The following is a 21,214-nucleotide window of genomic DNA, read 5'->3' as shown; positions in this document are numbered from 1 at the left end:
ATTGTCGCAGTTGGTTGGAAACGCTGCATGACACAGCGCGTAATCTCATTGGAGCATACACTGCATTTTAGCGACTAAAATGCGCAGCTAAAGTTGGCTGTCGTTATACCTCATCATAATCATAATCATCTCCCCGTATCTCTCCATACCAGTACGTTCTTATGTTGTACCAAGTGTGTTTGTCAATACTGGTCTTGAGCCCAAAAAGTTGTAAACACATTGTCCGTCAATCTTTATTCTGAATTAACAACGTATCGAAACCCGTAGATTTCAACACCTTCGGGATTATGGACAGCAGAGTTAACAGTCAGGGAACCGACTTTGCGAATAAGGCTCATTTCACCACACCCCATTCCAAGGATATCGCTTCAATGGAATGGAGAAAAGGATAAACGGTTCCCCAAGTGGTTCTGCATGACCAGTTGTACAATCCTCCTGCATCCTACATCTTTTGACGAGCTAGTGAATATTGGGTGAACTATTGTGCTCAGCAGGTGGTTTCTGGTGAACTCTGTTGTGTCAAATCGGGAGACATGGTAGACAGTGAGATGAAAGGGCCGGATCATAATCACAGGCAGAATCAAGAGGTGTGCTTAACCTTTAGGATGTTTGCATCTTCTTGGTTATTGATGCAAGGCTATCAGTGCTATTCGTGGATATGGTTTTCTGATTTCTTTTTTGAGAATTTTAGTTCACAAACCGGATTATCTATCTGTCTTTTGTGTCCTGCGTGACACCGATAGCAGACTTCGTCTTCTTGGGCTGAGATGGCACAGTGGTTATCCGAAGGACTGGTTTTTTAAATGTCCTCCAAGTCCGGGGGACCCCAGTTGTACAGGATTCCATTGGGAGTTATTTCTCACAATGCACGATCATGTGCGAAACGGACACAAAGCTCGATGTAGGTGTAGCGTGATCCACTTTCACTCCAGATCTGGAGGTCCTTTTATGTAAGAACATGTTTATTTTAAACTAAACGAATGTAGCACACTGATTAAAGGGCTAAATCACGACCGACCGAGATTTATTTCATACAACAAACTCAAAGTCAGCGCACCAAAATTTTGAAGCTGAGCAACAAGCTTGTGATTTGGAGCTGTTTTTTAACGAACAGCGACGTCCTCCAACTTGCCGTCAAACCTGGTCTCAACTCGACAATAGGTCCTGAACTTCATTTGACCCCAGAAGACACGGAAATTAGAAAAGTGGCCTAATGCATGCACGCGGGAACATGGATATCTTACATTTATTTTACAGATAGTCATTCACATCAAAAGGCTTTGATATGACGATCAGACAAAATGGATCCGTTCTGAAGAGTGATTGGTGTTCACCTAATCATAGCGTGCCGGCCAGCCGCCACCTTGAGCCAATAAACTCATTTGTTGGGATGATTAGCGGGGTATTGTTAGTATTGGTCCACCATTCAGCAACTGGGTGCCAATTTGAGAGGTATTTTCTTCTCTCCGGGCTGTGTTCAGTATCCATTGGCTAGTCCCGTGGGGTATGAGCTCCAGACAGCCCAGTGGCTAAGGCGCAGACTCAGTAACCGGAAGGTCCGTGGTTCTTACCTAATCCAGGCATCTTGGCCATTCCTGTGTAGTCCCGTGCAGCCCGGTAGTTTTCCAGTCCCCGTGCTTCCTTCAGGTGAAATAGAAGCCATGAACTGAGTTGGTGTTACAGTTGAACAATTATTCGTTATTTGACAACGAAGCCCACCTGTTTTTTATGAAAAATTAACCAAAAAGCCAAAGAGAAATTAGAAAAATGTTACCTAATACTGGGTGTCTCGCGCTGAAGATTTCGAAGCTATATAGTTTTTCCGTTGGCACTGCCCTAATAAAAAAAACCTAAAGGGTCTGTTTTCCAATCGGGAAACCACCAGTGAAGCGTGCTTCTTTTTGGACAAAGAGTATACACTTGAATTTGCTTAAAATAAATAAACCATCCGGATTTTTTATGAACAGGTGTTCAACCTGATTCGACCTATTCAGTACCATCTGGTTTACCTTGTGAGTATCTAAAAACCAAGTGGATCTCTTTTTCTTACTTAACACTGTCGTTCGCTCCATCATGATGGGATTGTATTGAGATTGTTCTTCTATCCTGGTGAGAATTCAGGGTGGCGAAAGATTTGAGGTACCGAGGAACGCCTTGTTTACATCCGAGCAGGAAAGTGAATCACCTTTATCTGTGACTGGTGTCGTTATCGATGAAGGGCTGGTGAGAATTCAGGGTGGCGAAAGATTTGTGGTACCGAGGTACCTCCGAGTAGGAAAGTAAAGCGCCTATATCTGTGACTGGTGTCGTTCTCGATGAAGGGTGATGATTTATTCCATCATCCTGCAAGTGCTTTGAGTAATGTTCGGGGGTGCACGTGAAAAAATCTTGATTGAGGGCAACAGCTTTCTTCCCAGTTACTTTCCTCAACCTACCTTCATATCTTTATAATCCAATAGGCAAAACACCAACCGATTTGTATGAAAAATGCACGCAAAAGACGCAAGGTTTTCGATAGCAGCAAACAACGCTCGCGTGAGCTTCAAATTCCCCCGACCAAGCCGATTTCCACGACTACGGCACAAGAGAGGGAGTACAAATTGGCTCAAGTGCTGGAGAGGAAAAATCAGTGGCGTAAAAAGCACGAGGAATTCATTTCTTCAATTCGGGCCGCAAAGGAATACACCATGGCTAAGAAAACTGGTGCTCCTTTACCCCCTCCACCGCCACCATCTGTGGATCCTTGTAAGTGATTTGGTTAGCCTGTGTTACATGACTAGGCTTCTTGGAGGGTATCTGTGTTCCTATCTCGACTAGGCTTATTTAAACTCTCATAGACTAGTTGCGCATGTCTACCACGATTCGACGTGAGTGATTGCCTGTCAGTTTTGACCGACTTTTGGCTGCCTGTTCCAGCCGGCCGAGGGTTATTCCTAATTTATCCTACATGTGAGGGCCTTCGATGAGACATGTGTTCTTACAGAAAAGACCGTTTTAGCTGGTCGTTCCACAGTGTGAGATGTCTACATTGGAATGCAGAAGTTTTCGTCGGATCATCCCAAAATATCTCGTTGCTCCTAGCCTGACGAAGTTTGTTTACCGTTAGTCCTATTCAATTTTAACTCAGTTTTATCGAAAACCTAAATTCTATTGTCTCATATCGGATCCGGATGAATTTCACCTTTCTCCTTCTCAGTTTCATTCTGCCCCCTAAGCTTCCATCTTCCAAAAATTCTATCCACAGAGAACATGGACCGTACCTTCGAGGAATGGAAATTGTTTTCATTTTGAGGAATCAAAGTGTATCCCTAAAGAGACACGTCACCTTGACGAAATGAGATAACTAATTACCGGTAATCAACACCATGATCTCGAGGTATTTCAGTGGCTAAGGCGTGAACTCGCTGACCGGAAGTTCAGTGGCCTTTTGGCTTCTCTTGGGCAACCTGACAGTATCTCCGTCTCGGTGTTTCCTTCGGGTGGCATGGCAACTAGGCACTGACAGGGTGCTACAGCTAAACGACTATGATTTTATCACCAGTGCTATGCTCGCTTTATGCCTACTTTCGACCAGAACGGTGATTATTCTGCTTTCCTTTTAATCAATCTTCAAAATTTTGGCAACGTTGGACGCTAATGCGATTGGAACTTCTGAAAAAAACCGGCTGAAAACTTAAAATTGAGTTCTGCATAGCTGTGGTTGGAATGAACAACATTAGGTAGTTTCTGTCTATTTCATAAATTACGTGGGATTCATTGGTTTTATGTAAGTTGGCCTCTTGAAGGGGCTTTTCAGAGTCACAAAAGCTGTGTTCGCCATTCTACAGATTTTACTCATATAGTATGCATTCAGCTAGGTTCAACACGCTTTAAGCCTGATAATCCTCCTTCAAGTACCATGAAGTGAGACGACCTCTTTCCAAGGGAACTAAACCATGGCCAAAGGGGAACTCTGTTATGGACTTTGGACAAACCTATCCTCCATTCGGAAAGGTCTAGCTAAGGTCTAGTCTAAATGACCTTACCATAACCACATCACTTTTTCTTGAAGAATTCTCGATGGTACTCTAGGCAGCTGCTTCGATTGGAGGCGGGAGCTACCTACTCCAACTCCCCAGATCATCGGTGAACGAAACTGTGGCAGCTACAACCCCCGACAATTACGCGGTTCTTACAGCTGACAATGATGATAATAATGATGAGCTGTCTTGATTTAACTTCGCTCGAAGATAATGGCTCTTAAACGATGGAATTTCGCACAATCAAACCGCCGAGGACCGGGACAACATAAGGGCAGGAGTTCTTGGAATGCCTTGTTTGGATCAATCATTTCTGATGTCACCTACAGTAATTGTAACAACCTGCAACGACTTCCGTTCACCACGATCGTATGGTTGTGTACGGCACTCATAAGCCTTGCGTCATTGATCGGTCTACAGTACGACCACCTCCCATTATAACTGAATCCGCTCATCATTACCGAAATCTTGTCATTATGACGGGTGCCATTTCTCATCTTTATTCAACAGGAGGCAAACATCCGGCAAGAAGGTGTAGTAGTCAACTTCGAAAGTATTTTCAAATAAGGCTATTTCCATTTCTATAATGGTTGCCTCATCTGAGAAATATTACCGTATCTGACCTCATTTCGGAGAGGACTTGCTCACTAGAAAGTGGCTGGTGCAGACTGATTCTACCGACTATCCAGAGAGTAGACTCCCTTCCTCAGATCCAAGAAGTATGCTCAGAGTTCGTCATAAACCTTGAAACGTTAAAGTATCTAACTGATGCACCCTAAACATCTCAGAGAAGCTTTAAAAAACTACTTCACGGTAATAAACACTCTTTGTTGTAGAACCGCTGAGTAAAGATAAGCCGGCGTGACTCAAGACCAGAAATATCTTATGAGCAACTTTTCTCCAAAAAAGTAAAACAGGAGGTACCGCCTACGCGCGACTTTTTGGCCGACATTCACGTCAACATGCCATCTGCATGCATGTCAAGGTACATTGTTCATAATGCACTATGCATAACGTTGCTTAAAATTCGTCTACAGCCCACGACCGGTTTCGCCCTTGGGGCTCATCAGGTAGGCGCATTCCCCGAGTTTCCGTCAAACTTATGTTTTAATTGAACCCAAGTTGCACGAAATTAGCGAAACAGACTCATTTGCAAACTAATTTGGTTTTGTGAGAGACTCACCTGGAACCCAGCTGAATCTCTTGTTTGTGATGTTTCCAGGCATCACGAACATTTATGTATCGCGATATTTCGAATATCGTAGCGACTGAAACATGGGGCGGCCTGGTGCAGCACACTCAGTTGCCTGTAAACATCACAAGCGAGATGTATGCATATCAAGGTATACTGTTCATATTTGGGATATTCATTTTTAGGTAGCGGGTCATGGTAAACGGTGAGTGGGATCTTTCCGGTCCATCATATTTCCAAATTGCAACCCAATCCGTCGCTTGTCACGCTGCTCACCACGTAGTCTTCCGTAACTAAACCAATTTGATCTTGTCACCAAAACAAGGAACCGTTTCAACTACATTCATCGGAAGCATCCACTTTATGGAGGGCACGCTGGAAGAGTAAAACGAAATAGTGTGATATCCTTTGGGTCGTGTGGTAGCTGGGCACCGAACTGTCGTGATAGTTAAACCATTTGATTTTTTCAATAGAAACAGGTGTTTGCAACTCGGTGTATGGCACTAAACATGCAACACAGGTGAAAGGAAGAAGGCCTTGGCTGCGGAGTTATTTGTTAGAAAATGCCAACTGATCAGTTACAGACCATTGGACAGGGTAGCAAAACTCTCATTTGCATCTTATGTACAAAAACTGGACATCCATCTTCTTATGAACGCGTCTTCTTGAAGTTTCCTGGATATTAATTGACCCAAATCATCCATTGCTCAAATTCAAGCAAATGCTACAAAGCGACTCCACAAATTCCGCAACAGATATCCCTTTTCAAGAGACGCAACGCGAATTTACAAGAACAAAACATACTACTCGCGTGTCTCCCCATCAGTAGTATCACCGTTACACTGGTAGGTAGCTATCGGTTTGTTCATCTGGGAGGACGACAGACTCGTATTCAGGATGGTAATGCAGGTCTGCAGGCAGATGATAGCCTCTCATCAATCAGCTCTTTTGCCAAGGGGACACCCAACATTGTCAAAAATGTATCGACATATTTTTGGTTTACGTGGCTTTGTTAGTCAGGTGGTAGTTAACCCGTCCACCAAGCTCGGTAATCAGCGTGCAAGTCACTTTACCCAAACTATCACTTGCCGGACATAACCAACACAAGGCAGGTGTTCGCTCTTTGCACCTGCCTTTGTATAATTAGCTGTAATCGGGTTTGCTCTCCCCGACTAATATAAGCTCTTCACCTGCTTTGTTCTTGTATTAGGAAAACCTAACTTCCAACCTAGGTGAAATTCAGGACATTCCGTGATCTCCGACTGGCTCTTTACATGTCCGTACGCCCTTGTGCATTCTCAACCGAAAGTGTATTGCCACCACAGGCATGAAGACACTACGGATTTCGTGCCAACCCAGTCTCGGTAATAAAGGTTTCAGTGTGCCAGTCTTCACCCGTACGTACTTTGTGAGACTGTAAAATGCGATCACCATCTTCTGTTGAACTGATCAACAAATCCGTTTCGTCTCGACTAACAGCACCCTTGTACGTGTATTTCGTTCTTCTAGCCCTGGTCCAATGTAAATGGTGCTCTCGAAGATTCAATGAGAAAGCAGCAGAACGTCACATAAAATTCTGCGAAGAAAAACACAAAAATATTCAGCAACAAGTGCAGAAACGTGGGCGCGGTATTCCACGACCAACTGTGAGTTTGCACGGTTCACACTCTGCGTTTATAGCTACTTTTTTACCAACTGCAAAAATTCAATAGTACCTTAGCGAATATACACTCATTTGCAAACTAATTTGTTTTTTTTTCGAGAGACTCACCTGGAACCCAGCTGATCTCTCTTTTGTGATGTTCTCAGGCAACTGAATGTGCTGCACCAGGCCGCCTCATGCTTCTGTCGGTACGATATTTGAGATATTGCGATACACGTACGCTCGTAATACACTACTCATAAGGCTGCTGAAAATTCGTTGACAACCCACCACCGGTTTCGCCCTTCTTGGGGCTCATCAGGTAGGCGCAGTCCCCAAGTTTCCGTCAACCTTATTTCTACTTGAAACCTTATGAGTAGTACATTGCAAAGATATCAGTGGTAGCTTCCCTGTGGTGTCACAACAGTTTCAACTGAGAATGGATCAGAGGATCGCCTCAAACAGAACCTTTGATTTAGACGTTCCGAACTACTCACGAGGTTACTGAAGACTCCTGGACAGCCCACAACCGGCTCGCCCTTCTTGGGGCTCATCGGGTGAGCGCAGTGCCCGGTTTTCTGTCAACCTCATGATCTACTTGAAACCAGATCGTACGAAATTCGATTCATTTGCAGACCGATTTGGTTTTCACGGGTGACTCACCTGAAACCTGGTTGAGTCTCACAGCACATCACAAGTAAGAGACGAGTGTTTTATTCGGAAACGCCTTCTTATTTCATACTACAATAATAGATTTTTCTTTGGTTTTCATGATCATTCAGACTGACGCTTATGCAAACATGCGTACACAGAATACGCGAATGACTATGTGCTTCATTCACTGTTTACGCAGCACAACCTAATAAAAAAATGTCAGCTTGCAAACAACACCCGCCTTTTCTTTCCATATTAATTTGGATTCTGTTCCGCACAATCAAACACCGAACTTTCTGACTCCCGGAGGCAGTGGTAGCCGATCCCCTTTGTCGATGACTTAGTTTTTTTCTGGCCGTTAATCAATCATTCTTCGGTATGACAAGACACCGTCTGATTTTGACTGGGGATACATACGAATCGCACCCAAAATCAGTCCAGCCTACAACGGCTTGGTAGTCGAAAGTCCCCTCTGGTTCATTGCGTGCTCTATTACAGTTTGCATGGGGCTCATCGGGTGAGCGCAGTGCCCGGTTTTCTGTCAACCTCATGATCTACTTTAAACCAGATCGTACGAAATTCGATTCATTTGCAGATCGATTTGGTTTTCACGGGTTACTCACCTGAAACCTGGTTGAGTCTCACAGCACGTCACAAGTAAGAGACGAGTGTTTTATTCGGAAGCGCCTTCTTATTTCATACTACAATAATAGATTTTTCTTTGGTTTTCATGATCATTCAGACTGACGCTTATGCAAACATGCGTACACAGAATACGCGAATGACTATGTGCTTCATTCACTGTTTACGCAGCACAACCTAATAAAAAAATGTCAGCTTGCAAACAACACCCGCCTTTTCTTTCCATATTAATTTGGATTCTGTTCCGCACAATCAAACACCGAACTTTCTGACTCCCGGAGGCAGTGGTAGCCGATCCCCTTTGTCGATGACTTAGTTTTTTTCTGGCCGTTAATCAATCATTCTTCGGTATGACAAGACACCGTCTGATTTTGACTGGGGATACATACGAATCGCACCCAAAATCAGTCCAGCCTACAACGGCTTGGTAGTCGAAAGTCCCCTCTGGTTCATTGCGTGCTCTATTCTCTACAGTTTGCAAACACGTATCAGTATAAACACTTGAACTGTAATGAGGGGGTGTGGTTAGCTCACCACACTCGGTTGGATTAGCTTCAAATGTTCACTAGCTTATTTTATCTCTCACGAACTTTCGAGGCTGAGCGACAACGTTTGGCAGTTTATATTCCGTGCAATTTGTTCTGGTTCATGCAGCATGACTTCTTCTATTAAACAGTGAGCAGAGGACCATCGGACTCGCTGAACTTGTCCGCGGGCAAGTTTGTCATCGACCGCTCTCAACCAATCTCCTGGAGCTATTATAATCCTCATTTTTCTTCGTGACTTCAGTGCTCGTCAGTTAGAGTAACCTGGGAGGTACAAGAAGCTTGTATGCACTGTTACTTGACCATAAAATCAGTAATAAACCTGACAAACTCCGGTTTTACGACTGGCACCTATGGACACTCGTCAGTGAAGGCATTCGAGAAGCCGACTCATTCTGAAGCAAGAGATGTATGGAACAAGCAAAGCAAGCAATGCGGTTGTCCGTATGCCAGTCAAAAGCAGGAATACGAAAGTATAACTTCACTCCAATAGCAAGCCACTCAGCCTAACCGAGTAAATGAAATTTCGGCCTGCTACTTCGGTTAACTACGTTCGATGCCCACTCGTTTTTCGCTTCGTTTTGTGGACACTCAGTGATCCGCCGGACGATACGCCTGATTTCTTAAGTGTAGTCGAGCGGTGATCGAATTGGATACTGGATGTTGGTTTATTTCCATTAATGCTTTGGCGACACCTGCAGTGACAGTAGCCTATTCGAAACCGATTATCTTGGGTCAATCGGAAATGTTAAGTTGCCAATATGCATGAGCTCTGATACAGTAGATATCGAAACCGATTATCTTGGGTCAATCGGAAGTTTTAAGGTACTAATATACATGAGCTCTGATACAGTAGATATTGTGTAACGGTGATACTACTGATGGGGAGGCACGCGAGTGGTATGTGTTGTTCGTGGAATTTCGCTTTGCGTCCCTTTAAAAGGGGAGATCTGTTGCGGAATTTGTGGAGTCGCTTTGCTTGGATTTGAGCGATGAATGATTGGATTCAATGAATACCCAGGAAAGTTCAAGAAGATGCGTTCAGGATGTCCAGTTTTGTAAATAAGATTCAAATGAGAGGCTTGCTTCCCTGTCCAATGATCTGTAACCGGTCAGTTGGCGTTTTCTAATAAATAAATCCGCAACGAAGCCTTCTTCCTTCCAATAGTAGCAAGGTTTGTGGTTATTCCAAGGACTAGTGAACGCAAAGCGAGACACACATATCAGTAAGTTTCTTAAACATTTCATTCTTAGGATGGGGTATTATGGCTTACATGCATCAAGGTAATTCGAATTAGAAAGATTTGGACGAGCTGTTTTTGGGCCCACCTTTTGTCCATTACAAGAATTGTCAGTGACAGAATACCTGTAGAAAGCTAGGGGGATTGGATACTTTCATGTCAGTAGGACCAAAAGCTCAGAGTGGATCCAAACTGTGGAATCTCGCTTGTGTTGTATCTTGAAGGTGTTCAGTCCACAGATCACTCAAAGCCATAATCACTTTGGGTGAACGAAGTGGGTGAGGTGAAGCTCATAAATTTTCTAGCGCAATTTCGGTCTCAAAAAAGTTAAACATCTGTGGATCTGGGTGTCTAGTTGTAGATCTGGCTGACGCAAAAAGGGTGACAGTAGTCAGGTACACTTATTTGCGAATTAGGCTGATGCTAACTGGAGATTCAACTAAATGTGCTACAAAACAAAGACCATATAGGGTTTCAGCTAGCAGAATGTTCCACCCGTTAAAATATATTAAATGGAATATATTTCAACACGCTAGAAAAGTCAATGAATGAGCAATAAAAACCGATCTGAGCTATCCGCAGTCTGAAAAAGTGTGGGTGAATTAACGAACAACTAACGTCACAGAGCCTTTCAACTATGACAGCCTTTCGTTGCCTGGAAGTCAAGCTACCCAAAAAAGTGCGATGACTCGGATGCTATCTGGACAAAAGTGATCAACAGCGAAGTACACTCATTTGTACACCGATTCGGTTTTGAGGGGAGGCTCATCTAGAACTCACCTGAATCTCTGATTTAATTATTCAACCGCATTTGCTGCACCAGGCAGCCCCATTTTTCAGTTTGCGAGATGTCGCGGTACATTGCATGGACGTAATACACTACTCATGTCCATGTAGAACGTAAGGTTGGCGGAAATTCGGGGACTACGCCTACCTAATGAGCCCCAAGAAGGGCAAAACCAGTTCTGGGGCTGTCGGAGAGTTTTCAGTAGCATTTAACAGACTCATTATGGCAAGTCACTGGAACATCTTTGATATTCTTGAGATCACGTCCGAGACACCTAAGACTCGCCACAGTATGATTCATCCTCAATGATAGAAACACTGGTGCTTCACCGCCTTGCGGCATACTCATTTGGCTTGTAACGCGGATGAAGTCAAAAGCTTTCGGGTAAGAGTTCCGAAGCGAACTTAACTATTCCGCAGATGCACTCATTCACATGCAAAGTTGTTTTTCGAAGGAGACTTACTTGAAAGCAAGCTGAATCTTTCGTTTGTGATTCCTCAAACGAGATATTCCGCGAAGATTCGGGTGATTCCATCGTGAAAACTAAGTTGGCATGCAGTTTGGTCGAATTTCGTGCAATTTAGACTCAGGCGAAATAGGCTGTGGACTGCGTCCACCTGACGAGCCCCAAAAACAGTAAAACCGGTAGTGCGCTGTTGAAGAGTTTTCAACGACCTTGTGAGCAGTGTATTACGTCTACATCACGACTATCCAAGTGTGGGGGGAGGCTCACTATAGCTATAATCCTTCTTCGTACTTGTGGTCAGATCGCTCCCACGCACCTTGGAGACGGTCGCGGAGATACTCCTGGGCAGTACCGAAAACCGTCCACCAATTCTCGCCCAACACCTTCACCTGTCAATGGTGGAGCTGACTCCAGGGCTGAAATGTCCACAAATGTTCACAACGGGCGAGGATCGATATCGACAGGCGGGCGGAGAGGGTCATCCTCGCAAAACAAGTATGCACGTAAGTATTTTCTAAAACTGAGTTCTCCGGTTTCGTGTGATTTGTGAAATTTCCAATAGGAAACAACCACAAGGTTAAAAGCTGCCCTAAATGATCCCAATTTTCACTTGTGATATGGACATTGAAATATACTTTTGCCTTGCTGCACTGGTGTTTACGGCATGGACATTGAAATATACTTTTGCTTTGGTCCCCTGGTTGTTTACGGCAGGTATTGAAGTTTTGGGTACCTCGTGTGTTTGTGATAGGCTGTCTTTCCCCAGATCCCGTTTCGTACTACTGCAGTCCTCGTCACTCCGAACCTGTTAGGACGGTGTCGCTGCCTCCTGACGCAGTCGTTCAGGAAGGTTGAATGAACATACGCAAATGCGATCTACGCAGTAGCCTTCACTACATGAAATAGAAACCTTCTAAATTACTTCGGGGCACGAACCCAACGGTAGCGATCGGTGTGTGCAACACATAGTATTGTAACTAGCACAACGTTTCCATTCGTCCACTCTCTTACTGCCCAAACAGCCGAATGATTCCTCCTGGACACAACTTTTACTGCTGTTCCGTCAGGTTCATTTACCTTCAAAGCGTCCTTGTAGACCAATATGGCGTCTGTTTTTCGCATGGGCCATCCTGGTGTATATCCTATCCTGATTGGTTATTCTTTAGGCTGGAGTGGTACGAATAGTGTGATCTTCGAGAGATATCTTAACCAGGTTTGCCAATCTGAATCACATTTAACTCCACCACGGTTGCCCGCCTGTTGGAGAGGCTGTCGAAGCTTGGTCAATCAAATGGTATAGGTTTTTGCGCGTATGCCTACTAACCTGCTTTACGTCTGACAAAGTGTTGCCATTAGGCCTTCATATATGGTTGATATATACCATTTGCTCAGGAGCAGTTGTGATGAGCTGTTCACGTTTTTCAAGATAAGTGCCACTGTCGGGAGTGTTATCGATATTTGATGCAATCGATATCTTTTTTGAGTGATGCTTCAATCCTTGTCACTTCGGGATCGGAGCCACGCTGAAGCACGGCCATCGGTAGGCCTTCACCATAGAATTGCTGATCCCAAGCACTGGTTTCTATTGGAAAGTTCGTCGCCTTCACGTAGTATTTCTCGCCCATTTTCCGGAACGTCCACATTGTCGTACGCAGGTGTTTGCTGTCTGATGGACGTCAGATGGGTACCAATGAGTAGTGGGGTACCCCGTGAGAGCACAACGGCTTAGACAACCACGTTTACTGCCATCTCGGGGTACTCCATACCTCACTCCCTTGAATTACTCCTCTCAGTGGAATCTTACGCCTCAAATAGTAGATTTAATTTTCAATTCGTGTTTTTGACATCATCCGCGAAGATGACTCAATCCTGAGGAGCACATCACCAAATTTTCAAGTAGTTTCTAATATAAAATGCTTGCTGTTCTCAGTCAATAAAATATCATGCTACAGAGGGTCAAAATGCAGTCAAACGGATGGCTTTTTACAGACAACGCAGAAGCTTCTGAGCGTGTTACTTCACTCAACTACGGTGTGTGTCCTGCAGGCCATGTTGGGTTGACCTACAACTGAGTGTGTCGTACACGCAGGTGAACTAGATTGATTTCACGCGTATCCGAAATTCTTCACCGCATTTCTAGTAGGTGGAAGAACGAATCTGTAACGCCCATGTTAACCAGGAAATTGTTAACATGTAATAGTATGGTGAGGGTTGTGGATGTTCACCACGACTGATGAATGCGTCTCATCCATCATCTTCCATGTTTGAAACTCTGAAATCGTTTCCGTATGAGATTGCCACGCTTCATTTTATGCCTGATTTCTCTTTACATGTGAAGGTGCCATACCGAATTACTCAACGCGCTCAAGTCGGGATGCCCTATCCTACCAAGATAATCCGGTGAGATTCCTATATCCCTAATTTTCAATGCGTATCTACACTGTCTCATGCGGAACTTTCCCAGGTTATATCCCCACCTATCCGGATAGTACCCGAGATGAGATGTACCTGATAAAAAAGTCGAAGAGGTTATTTATTCACACACTGTGTGTCAGAGGAAGCAACTATCTTATCTGTATGGTTCCATACTAAAAATACCTGGGCCTGCCAACACCGTGTCCCACCTATGTCCCATACAGTTTCGGTTACCAAGGCGATTATAGTAAAACTGTCCGGACTATTGGCATCCAATGGATATTTTGTACGAAGAACTATCAGGTAGTCATAAAGCGGTAATGTGGCCTATATGTATCAATCACAGTAGACAGCCACGCCGAACATACCCTTGGAGAAAGAAATCTAGTCACCCTTTTTGGAGCTCGTCAATCTTCCACCCTCAGTAACTCACCGGGATGGATCCATGGACCTGATGTTTATTCTGAGCACTACCACTCATAATCCTCTTTCTGTTTTGTTCTGCCTGCTGTAATCGAAATGCAGGCAACCACAAAGTGCACTGCAACCCAGATTTTACACAGTACTTCGTTAGTGAACATTCACCTCCATTACGATGACGGAAAGTAATATCAGTAGTATAGGACTTGTGTAATCTTCAGCTGAGATGTCTAGGATTGTTGACTCTTTGGATAACAAAGAGTTTCGACTGATGAGAATGTGTTCATAACGACAGACAGTTATCGAATACCCCACCCATCGAACGGCGACCCAGTAGCTGTCCTAGTTGTGACGATCGATTGACCCGCTAGTCAGGTAGCGTGACACACGCTTGAAACCCACTGGGTAACTTTTCTGGCTGCAATGTTGGGTTTTGCGAGATAGGTATTTTGTTCATGGTCACACCACTCTCGTGATCCTGTACTGCGGTAATTATTCCGGTGAGTCCACACCAAAGGGAAGCACTGGACTCGAGTCTCGCTCGTATTAGAGCTCATAAGCTGTGCATATCCAATGGCCGTGTCGGAATTCGAACCGCCGACATCTGACATGCGGGGCGAGCGTGTAACCACTACTCCACCGACACACACATCTGAATTTTTACGTCTGAACAGGCGAACGTGTTCACACTTGAGTGATGTGATTGGTGTGCCCGACCCATCGAACGACGACCCAGTAACTGTCTTGGTTGTGACGAATACTACTGTAGAACCTGACATTGGTTTATCATTTGGAATGGTGTGAGCTAGCAAGCCAGCTGAATATCCTGTCCACCATATCCTTCAACCGAAAGCGTTGTCTATCGGCGCTCCTCAGTAATAAGGCTGGTATGTGGCATGAGTTGCTGCTTGTTAGGCGTATCCTATGAAACAGGGGCTTGTGCCACTGGCGTGCTCTTCGGTAGTTGCCGCACACCATCGTGCTATGGGTCAGTTCCACAACACGGAACATGATAGAATGATTCTGTGTTCCTTTTTGTTATCCCTCTGTAGCACACGTCTCGATATGACGATATCTTCACAGTCAACTTGAACTTATCGATCTACTGTTTAACCTTAAGTTTCTATTTTATCTTCCCTTAACAGTCAGTTAACGGCCCATCGCCAACTTTCGGAAGTGACGAACTCCCAAACAATTGCCCGCGCAGTCTGGCTAGCGGCAGAGCAAGGTATGTTCCCTTGAGTCGACCTGCCGACCTTAGGCAAATGTCCATAGTTAGCCCTCCCGCCCAATTAAATATCGGCCAACCGAAACCTCAGTCTCCAAGATCACCCAGGCCCGCATATTGCCGTACTCGTCAAAGTTCACAGTACAGAGATGACTCTGGAGATGATCAAGGTGCACCTTCGGATAGGCAACAATATCCACTTAGTTCTACCTGGAGCGAGTCCGTCCATTCTACCGTTCCAACAGATTCGACCAGTACAAATTCCGCTCCAGTATTTAATGAGTCATCGGCTATGAGTAATCGACATGGTCTGGTCCTGCGTTCTGGCCGAACGTATGAGGACTATGTCCAAGCAAGAGAGTTTGCACGTGACCTTGTGCAAAGCGAAAGTAGAATACCAATAAAGCTTCCGCCAACGGAACGCGTCGGAAGTCATGTAGAAGCAAAACCACCGTCTCTTGTGCCCTATAGTAATACGAATTCTGGAGACGATACATCCAACACGCCCTCAAGCACTACACAACCAGTGCCTCGGAAACCGTTGAATGTCAGTTGCCTTGTATCACAAGACAGAAGTTCAGAGGGTGCTCCAGGTCTCAGTGTCCACGCTGATTTGGATACATCTACCGAAACGGCAAGTTACACTCAACCCACATTCAGTAGACCGGGGCAAGACTTGAACAGGTGGGCACATGGTTTCGTTCTGTCAGTCTGTTTGGATTTCTGTTACCCGTTGGTATTGGAACATTCAGATGTGTACTACCCTTTTACTAGTAAAATTACTGAACTTATTTTCCATTTTTTGCCGTCTTTCTTAGACCCAATCGAACACCAAACATTCAGCATGGAACCGAGTCGTACAACCGAAAACCCGAGGGTAAATTGAATAAATTTTGTTACGAGTGTGGTAGTCCATTCCCGAACGCGACCGCAAAGTTTTGTCCCGAATGTGGGATTCGACGTTTAGCTGTATGACCGATCCGCTACCCAATCTTCTCCCCTAACCAGCACGCTCAACCCGGATTATTTTATTTGATCTCATGCATCTCTTACTGAAGAGGAGAAGTCACTCCTCCCGGACAGGCTGTGACGTATCTAATGTTTCTTTCAGAGCAACCTCACTTTTCTGCATTGTTTCCATTCCACCCCCCGTCCTCAATTTGCCAATTATCTCACATTGTCATTGTCGCGCCGGACAGTAACATCCACGCTTATAGTGCCTGAAATTATTCTCACCATTATCCCTCAAAAGTCTCATCAAGCTATGCAATGTACAATGAGAATATAAATGATGGAAGTAGTTTGTACTTTTATGTTTCAATCCCTAAGCTCATGCGCATGGGCAGCGAGAATTCGATACATTCAATAGGCAACTGCAGTGAGGTAAAGTAGAGTGAGCGAGTTGACAATTAACCTGAGCTTGCCATGAGTGAAATGATGAAACTTCCATCTGTCTTCGGTCGTTCTGTCTCCACAGATTGCCGCTGTATGAAGTGTTTTCGATTTTATGGTAACCCTCTGTGCAGAGCACATGAAATCACAAAACAAAGGTGGCTCCTTCTAAGAGGTAAATGACCATAAGAAATGCCTCCTCGGAGACATAATCCTATCTGGAAAGAAAAACAGTACAGAGTTGTGTGTGACAGACCTCTGCTTACGCACCTGTCCCGTTCGATGTCCACTGTCTCATCCGACTGCTGTGGTCTCTGTCTAAAGGCTGGTCCATTTATTGGTGATTGTCATTCTTAGATTTGAAATTTTCTGATAGTTTACTGTTAATGGACCTTATTTTCAGATACACTAAACTACTCAATGCATTGGAATTGATGTTTTATGACCACCTTTCATAGAATCAACCGCGTTTAAGACCCATTGTTATGTTTTGAACAATACGCGCCTCAGCGTAGATAACGATTCAGAAATTCTCGATCAAAGCAATCCTTCACTTCGTATTTCTTGTTTGTAGCCTTCCTCAGACACGAGTACTAAACCCATTATTGTCCGAATAGCCCAGTAAGAAGTAATCCCATCCCACTGAAGATACACACATTTCGCATTGTCACACCAACACATTGAACACAAAAATGAGGATCAGTCACTTGGTTACCTCTCTGAGAGGCTGGTCGGGTTATCGAAAAACGCCGCGGATGACAGCACTAGGTTCAAATTTGATTAAGTCCAGTTGCTGACCATCATCAGCATTTTCTTCAGTGGTAAATGCGTACATTCTGTACAGTTGTTATGGATGCCACAATTTCGTTCAGTCAGGTGGACAACCACGGATTCGAGGCGACAGCTGATTTGACCACTTGGTCGGTACAACCTCAGCAAACTTCAAGTCACGAGACTACCGCCGGTTAAAAAGGACCGAGTAGCTGCCGGAGGAGCATGAACTTGATGACGTCGCACTATGATATTTGTAGTAGTTCGAAAGTTGATGACTTCGGCCCAAACGGGTAAACGCATCGTCATTCTGGTATTCTGTCGCGACCCTGTCACATGTAAAAAATGAGGTCTGGCCCAGATAGCAGTATTCTCCTTGGATCTGATTGTTAACACCTCAGTCTGCCTCACAGTAGCCCAATCCGCTGCGATTATCTTCCTTTCAGTGTCTACTGAGGTTGACATGTACCCCTTGTAGAGTAATTTCTCGAATGCGAGGCATTCGCAGGACCTCCAAACTATTGAGCACCTTGACTGGTCATCTTAGTTGCCTCCGGTGTTTGATTTCAGCGAAAGTTTATCATGAAGTTCTGCTGCATCCGAAAAACCTGATATTTACCGGATACGCCGTGACACTGAACTTTGCCTCAGCTTACCTTACTTTGCCATCAGCTAAGCAAAGTTTCGCTACGGCTTCCGCGGAAATTGATAACTGGGTGAGGTCGAGAATTTTGCTGAGTATTGTTCATTTGATGATGACCTCTTTCTTGCATTTGGAATCCCCTAGTCTTAGCAATAAGCAGATTGACTTGGTTTCTTGTTGTCATGACCACTGGGTTACCATGGTTCCGTAGCATCAACCGTTTCATAAGAAATTAGTGGTGGACTTTTGTAATCCACAGTTTCCACGCGTCCTTGATAGTCCCCATGCTACTACCCCAAGTGTGTTGTTGGCTAGCTTTGTTTTGCCTGAGCTCCGTCGTGTGTAGCTAGCGACTCCATTCACAGCCAACTGACACCTTGATAGTTTAACGGTAACTTCCCCATTATGTAGTTTGTTTGCTGGTGGATTTAGAACTGGAATTTGTTAAAGTTGCATGTTACATCTTCGGAAATTTCTGCTTAACTTCTCCGATTGAATTGCAGAGCATCCGTTATGAACTTCTATCCAAGAGATACACGTCTCTCCTAGTTGTGCGCGTGGGTCTCGAGACTATTTTTCGTAGCAACCCCCTAAGGCACCTATTGATGGAATGCTTCATTTTTAGGCTACGAACCACTTGCTGACAAATGCGAATAGGAGACCTTGTTATCCTTCCATCCAGCTTATTTTTAAACGGTAAAGTTTGAAATTTCATTAGAACAAATGGGTTACTTCCTCGCCTAGATTGTCCAGCGTTCCTCAGGTTTGCGGTGGTTGGACTGAAGAAAGCGATCATGCATGTTCCGAGCGACTATTAGTGAAAGGCTCGTACGGTATAAGCCATGACATGGCAACGTGAAATGAACGCGGAAACAGTCAGTTTGAGTGTTGTAGAATCTTTGTACTTTCATGGACATGGCTTAAGTAACCCATCTAGCAGGACAACTGATCCTAAAGGCAAAAAATAACCTGACTGTCTGACGAAAGTTCGCCTGTCGTGTTTTGGACTTATATCGAGGGAGATTCTCAAAGGCCGCTGGGTTGATCTAAAGGCAAAACATAAAGTGATAACCTAACTTGACTGTCTGACGGAAGTTCGCCTGTCGCGTGTTGGACTTATATCGGGGGAGATTCTCAAAGGCCGCTGGGTTGATCCACTACTTCGGCATGACGCCAAAATATCTTTATTTCCCTGCTGTCCAGATGTCTTAACATCGGATCCCTTTGCATTAAACCTGCACGCTTCCATACTCGTCCACTGCGACAAATATCAGCGGCCACTTGGCTACTCGTTTGTTTCTTAGTAGTGCACTTTTTAGCGCATTTCAACAGAACCGCTCAGAACGCCGGTCAAGAGGTTTAGCTGCACCGAGCACCTGAAACGATTCAGTTTTTGATTTTATTGGAATCGCATGTGGCCGGATCTATTCGGGTCTTGCCGGACCGCTTTTGGTATGGTAAGCAAAGTGAATCAACCTTTTTGTCAACCTATCTTTGACCTTTTTATCCTTAGAGATGTCCCACAAAAATATCACGGGTTTCGACTTGTTATTATAGACGCACTGGCCATCCATCCACTGAGTTTTTCAGAAAAGTGCCGTCGGTTGACCGCTGACAGCAGCAGGTAGGTTCACAGTTCAGCCACCAAAACAGAAGTCGTTCGAGGACATGCCGATTTGATATGTGTAACAGGTTATCTAAGTGCACGTCAAGTGAATAATGACAACAGAAACGTTGGTATTCTTATTATTAGGCCTTGAAGCAGGATGATGCGTCAATTTGGCCTGCCAGACCGGCGGAGGGTTTGTTGATTGTCATTCTAACACAACTTCGTTCAGAGCTATCCATCAGAAGGTGGATGTCTACACACAGATACAGCTAGACAAAGATTATGGACTTGTTCTATGGTGGTGTCTTCATACGCTGGCCTTTTTCAACGCTTATTTAAAGCAGTGGAGTCTAACTAGTCTGTACTGTGCACCCTCTTCATTATATCGGAGAACCTCCTTCCGTTATCACGTTCCATTGTCCTGAAATAGTGCAACACATGATAAAAAAACTAGTAAGTAGTACGCGGTTTACCGAAGTTACTTCTCTGGTGTTCTGCAAGTTCACTCTCGAAGATATGATGTCAGTCAAAAGGGGTAGCTCCACTAACCATGGTGGATCACACGGAACAACATCCAGGATAGCACTTTGTCCACTGACCGCTGACTTGTACATCGACACGAATAAAACCTAAAGAAGACTGCTTACTGCCTTGGGACAGGTTTTCATTTCCAGAGTAGGTTCCTCTTTAAAACCAAATGAGAGTGAGTAAAGCTAACAGAGAGCTTAAACAACTGTGGTGAGCGTGCAACTAATACGCAGCTTATGGCTTGCCTCGAGGAAGATGTTCACAATTATGACAGCTTGGCGTCACCGGCTGCTGTTGGGTCATAAGAAGCCGGGTTACGCATCCCTACGACAATCAATGCAAGGATTTAAAAGGTGACACTGCCTGTTAGCCTCATTTTCTCCGACACTTTTTCTTTCTTCAGACTGCCCCACACCATCATTATTTGAACTTTTGTTAATTAATTATTGGGAATCTACTCTGCTTAATGTGTTCAGAGAAAGATAAAAGGAGAATTGCAGAACGTTTTCAAGCCTATCAGCATTGAAGGCGATAGCAGCGGTAGCAAGTGATGAAACAGTATATACTGTGTGGCAAGCTGGGGTCAACTGCGGGAAGTACAAGCCATAAAAAATGTTAAGAATGTTACCAAAAGACAACACCTGCAGTGGTGGCAGTAAATGAACTAGCATGCGAATGGACAGCTTTATTGGAATGAGAGGAGGTTTCGTACAAAAGTAATCTTGTGATCCTGTGAGATAAACTGTTTCCACACACTGACCCTGACAATCAGTTTACACGAGGTCTGATGTCTCTTGCGCCAGTCTAACTGGCCAGATTAGTATTAAATCAATTCATATGCTTCGTGACTGCTCTACACACCTAGGTGTACACCAGTCTTGCGGCCCGGTACTTCCTTCGTGTTGGAATTTCCTCCGCTCTTTCATGGAATGGTTGTCCTTATTTTTAGGTTCCTTGAATCTTCCACAATCAAAGGAATGCATGAGAATGACAGCGGCTCATATGTTTTCATATGATATA

At 44.4% G+C, this 21,214-nt stretch overlaps 2 protein-coding genes across 2 annotated transcripts in view; one reads left to right on the top strand and one right to left on the bottom strand.

Moving 5' to 3' along the window:
• T265_04696 (hypothetical protein) overlaps nucleotides 1-16,541 on the top strand; it is a gene marked incomplete at both ends in the record, with an annotated part of 31,606 nt that extends 15,065 nt beyond the window's left edge. The window contains 6 exons of the mRNA XM_009169500.1: nucleotides 2,460-2,745; nucleotides 6,721-6,857; nucleotides 11,490-11,691; nucleotides 13,527-13,588; nucleotides 15,169-15,935; nucleotides 16,070-16,541. Of these exons, the coding sequence (XP_009167764.1) occupies nucleotides 2,460-2,745; nucleotides 6,721-6,857; nucleotides 11,490-11,691; nucleotides 13,527-13,588; nucleotides 15,169-15,935; nucleotides 16,070-16,226 (1,611 nt within the window). The remainder of the gene's footprint in view (nucleotides 1-2,459; nucleotides 2,746-6,720; nucleotides 6,858-11,489; nucleotides 11,692-13,526; nucleotides 13,589-15,168; nucleotides 15,936-16,069) is intronic.
• Nucleotides 12,637-12,831, bottom strand: T265_04695 (hypothetical protein; the record flags this gene model as incomplete). The annotated part of the gene is made up of 1 exon (XM_009169499.1): nucleotides 12,637-12,831. The coding sequence occupies one exon, from the start codon at nucleotides 12,829-12,831 to the stop codon at nucleotides 12,637-12,639; it is 195 nt and encodes a 64-aa protein (XP_009167763.1).
• Nucleotides 16,542-21,214: the final 4,673 nt, after the last annotated feature.

The sequence above is a fragment of the Opisthorchis viverrini genome (assembly GCF_000715545.1).
Source record: "Opisthorchis viverrini unplaced genomic scaffold opera_v5_81, whole genome shotgun sequence".
Lineage (NCBI taxonomy): Eukaryota > Metazoa > Platyhelminthes > Trematoda > Opisthorchiida > Opisthorchiidae > Opisthorchis > Opisthorchis viverrini.
Note: the sequence above shows the minus strand (reverse complement) of the source record. Positions and strands in the feature narration are given on the sequence as shown.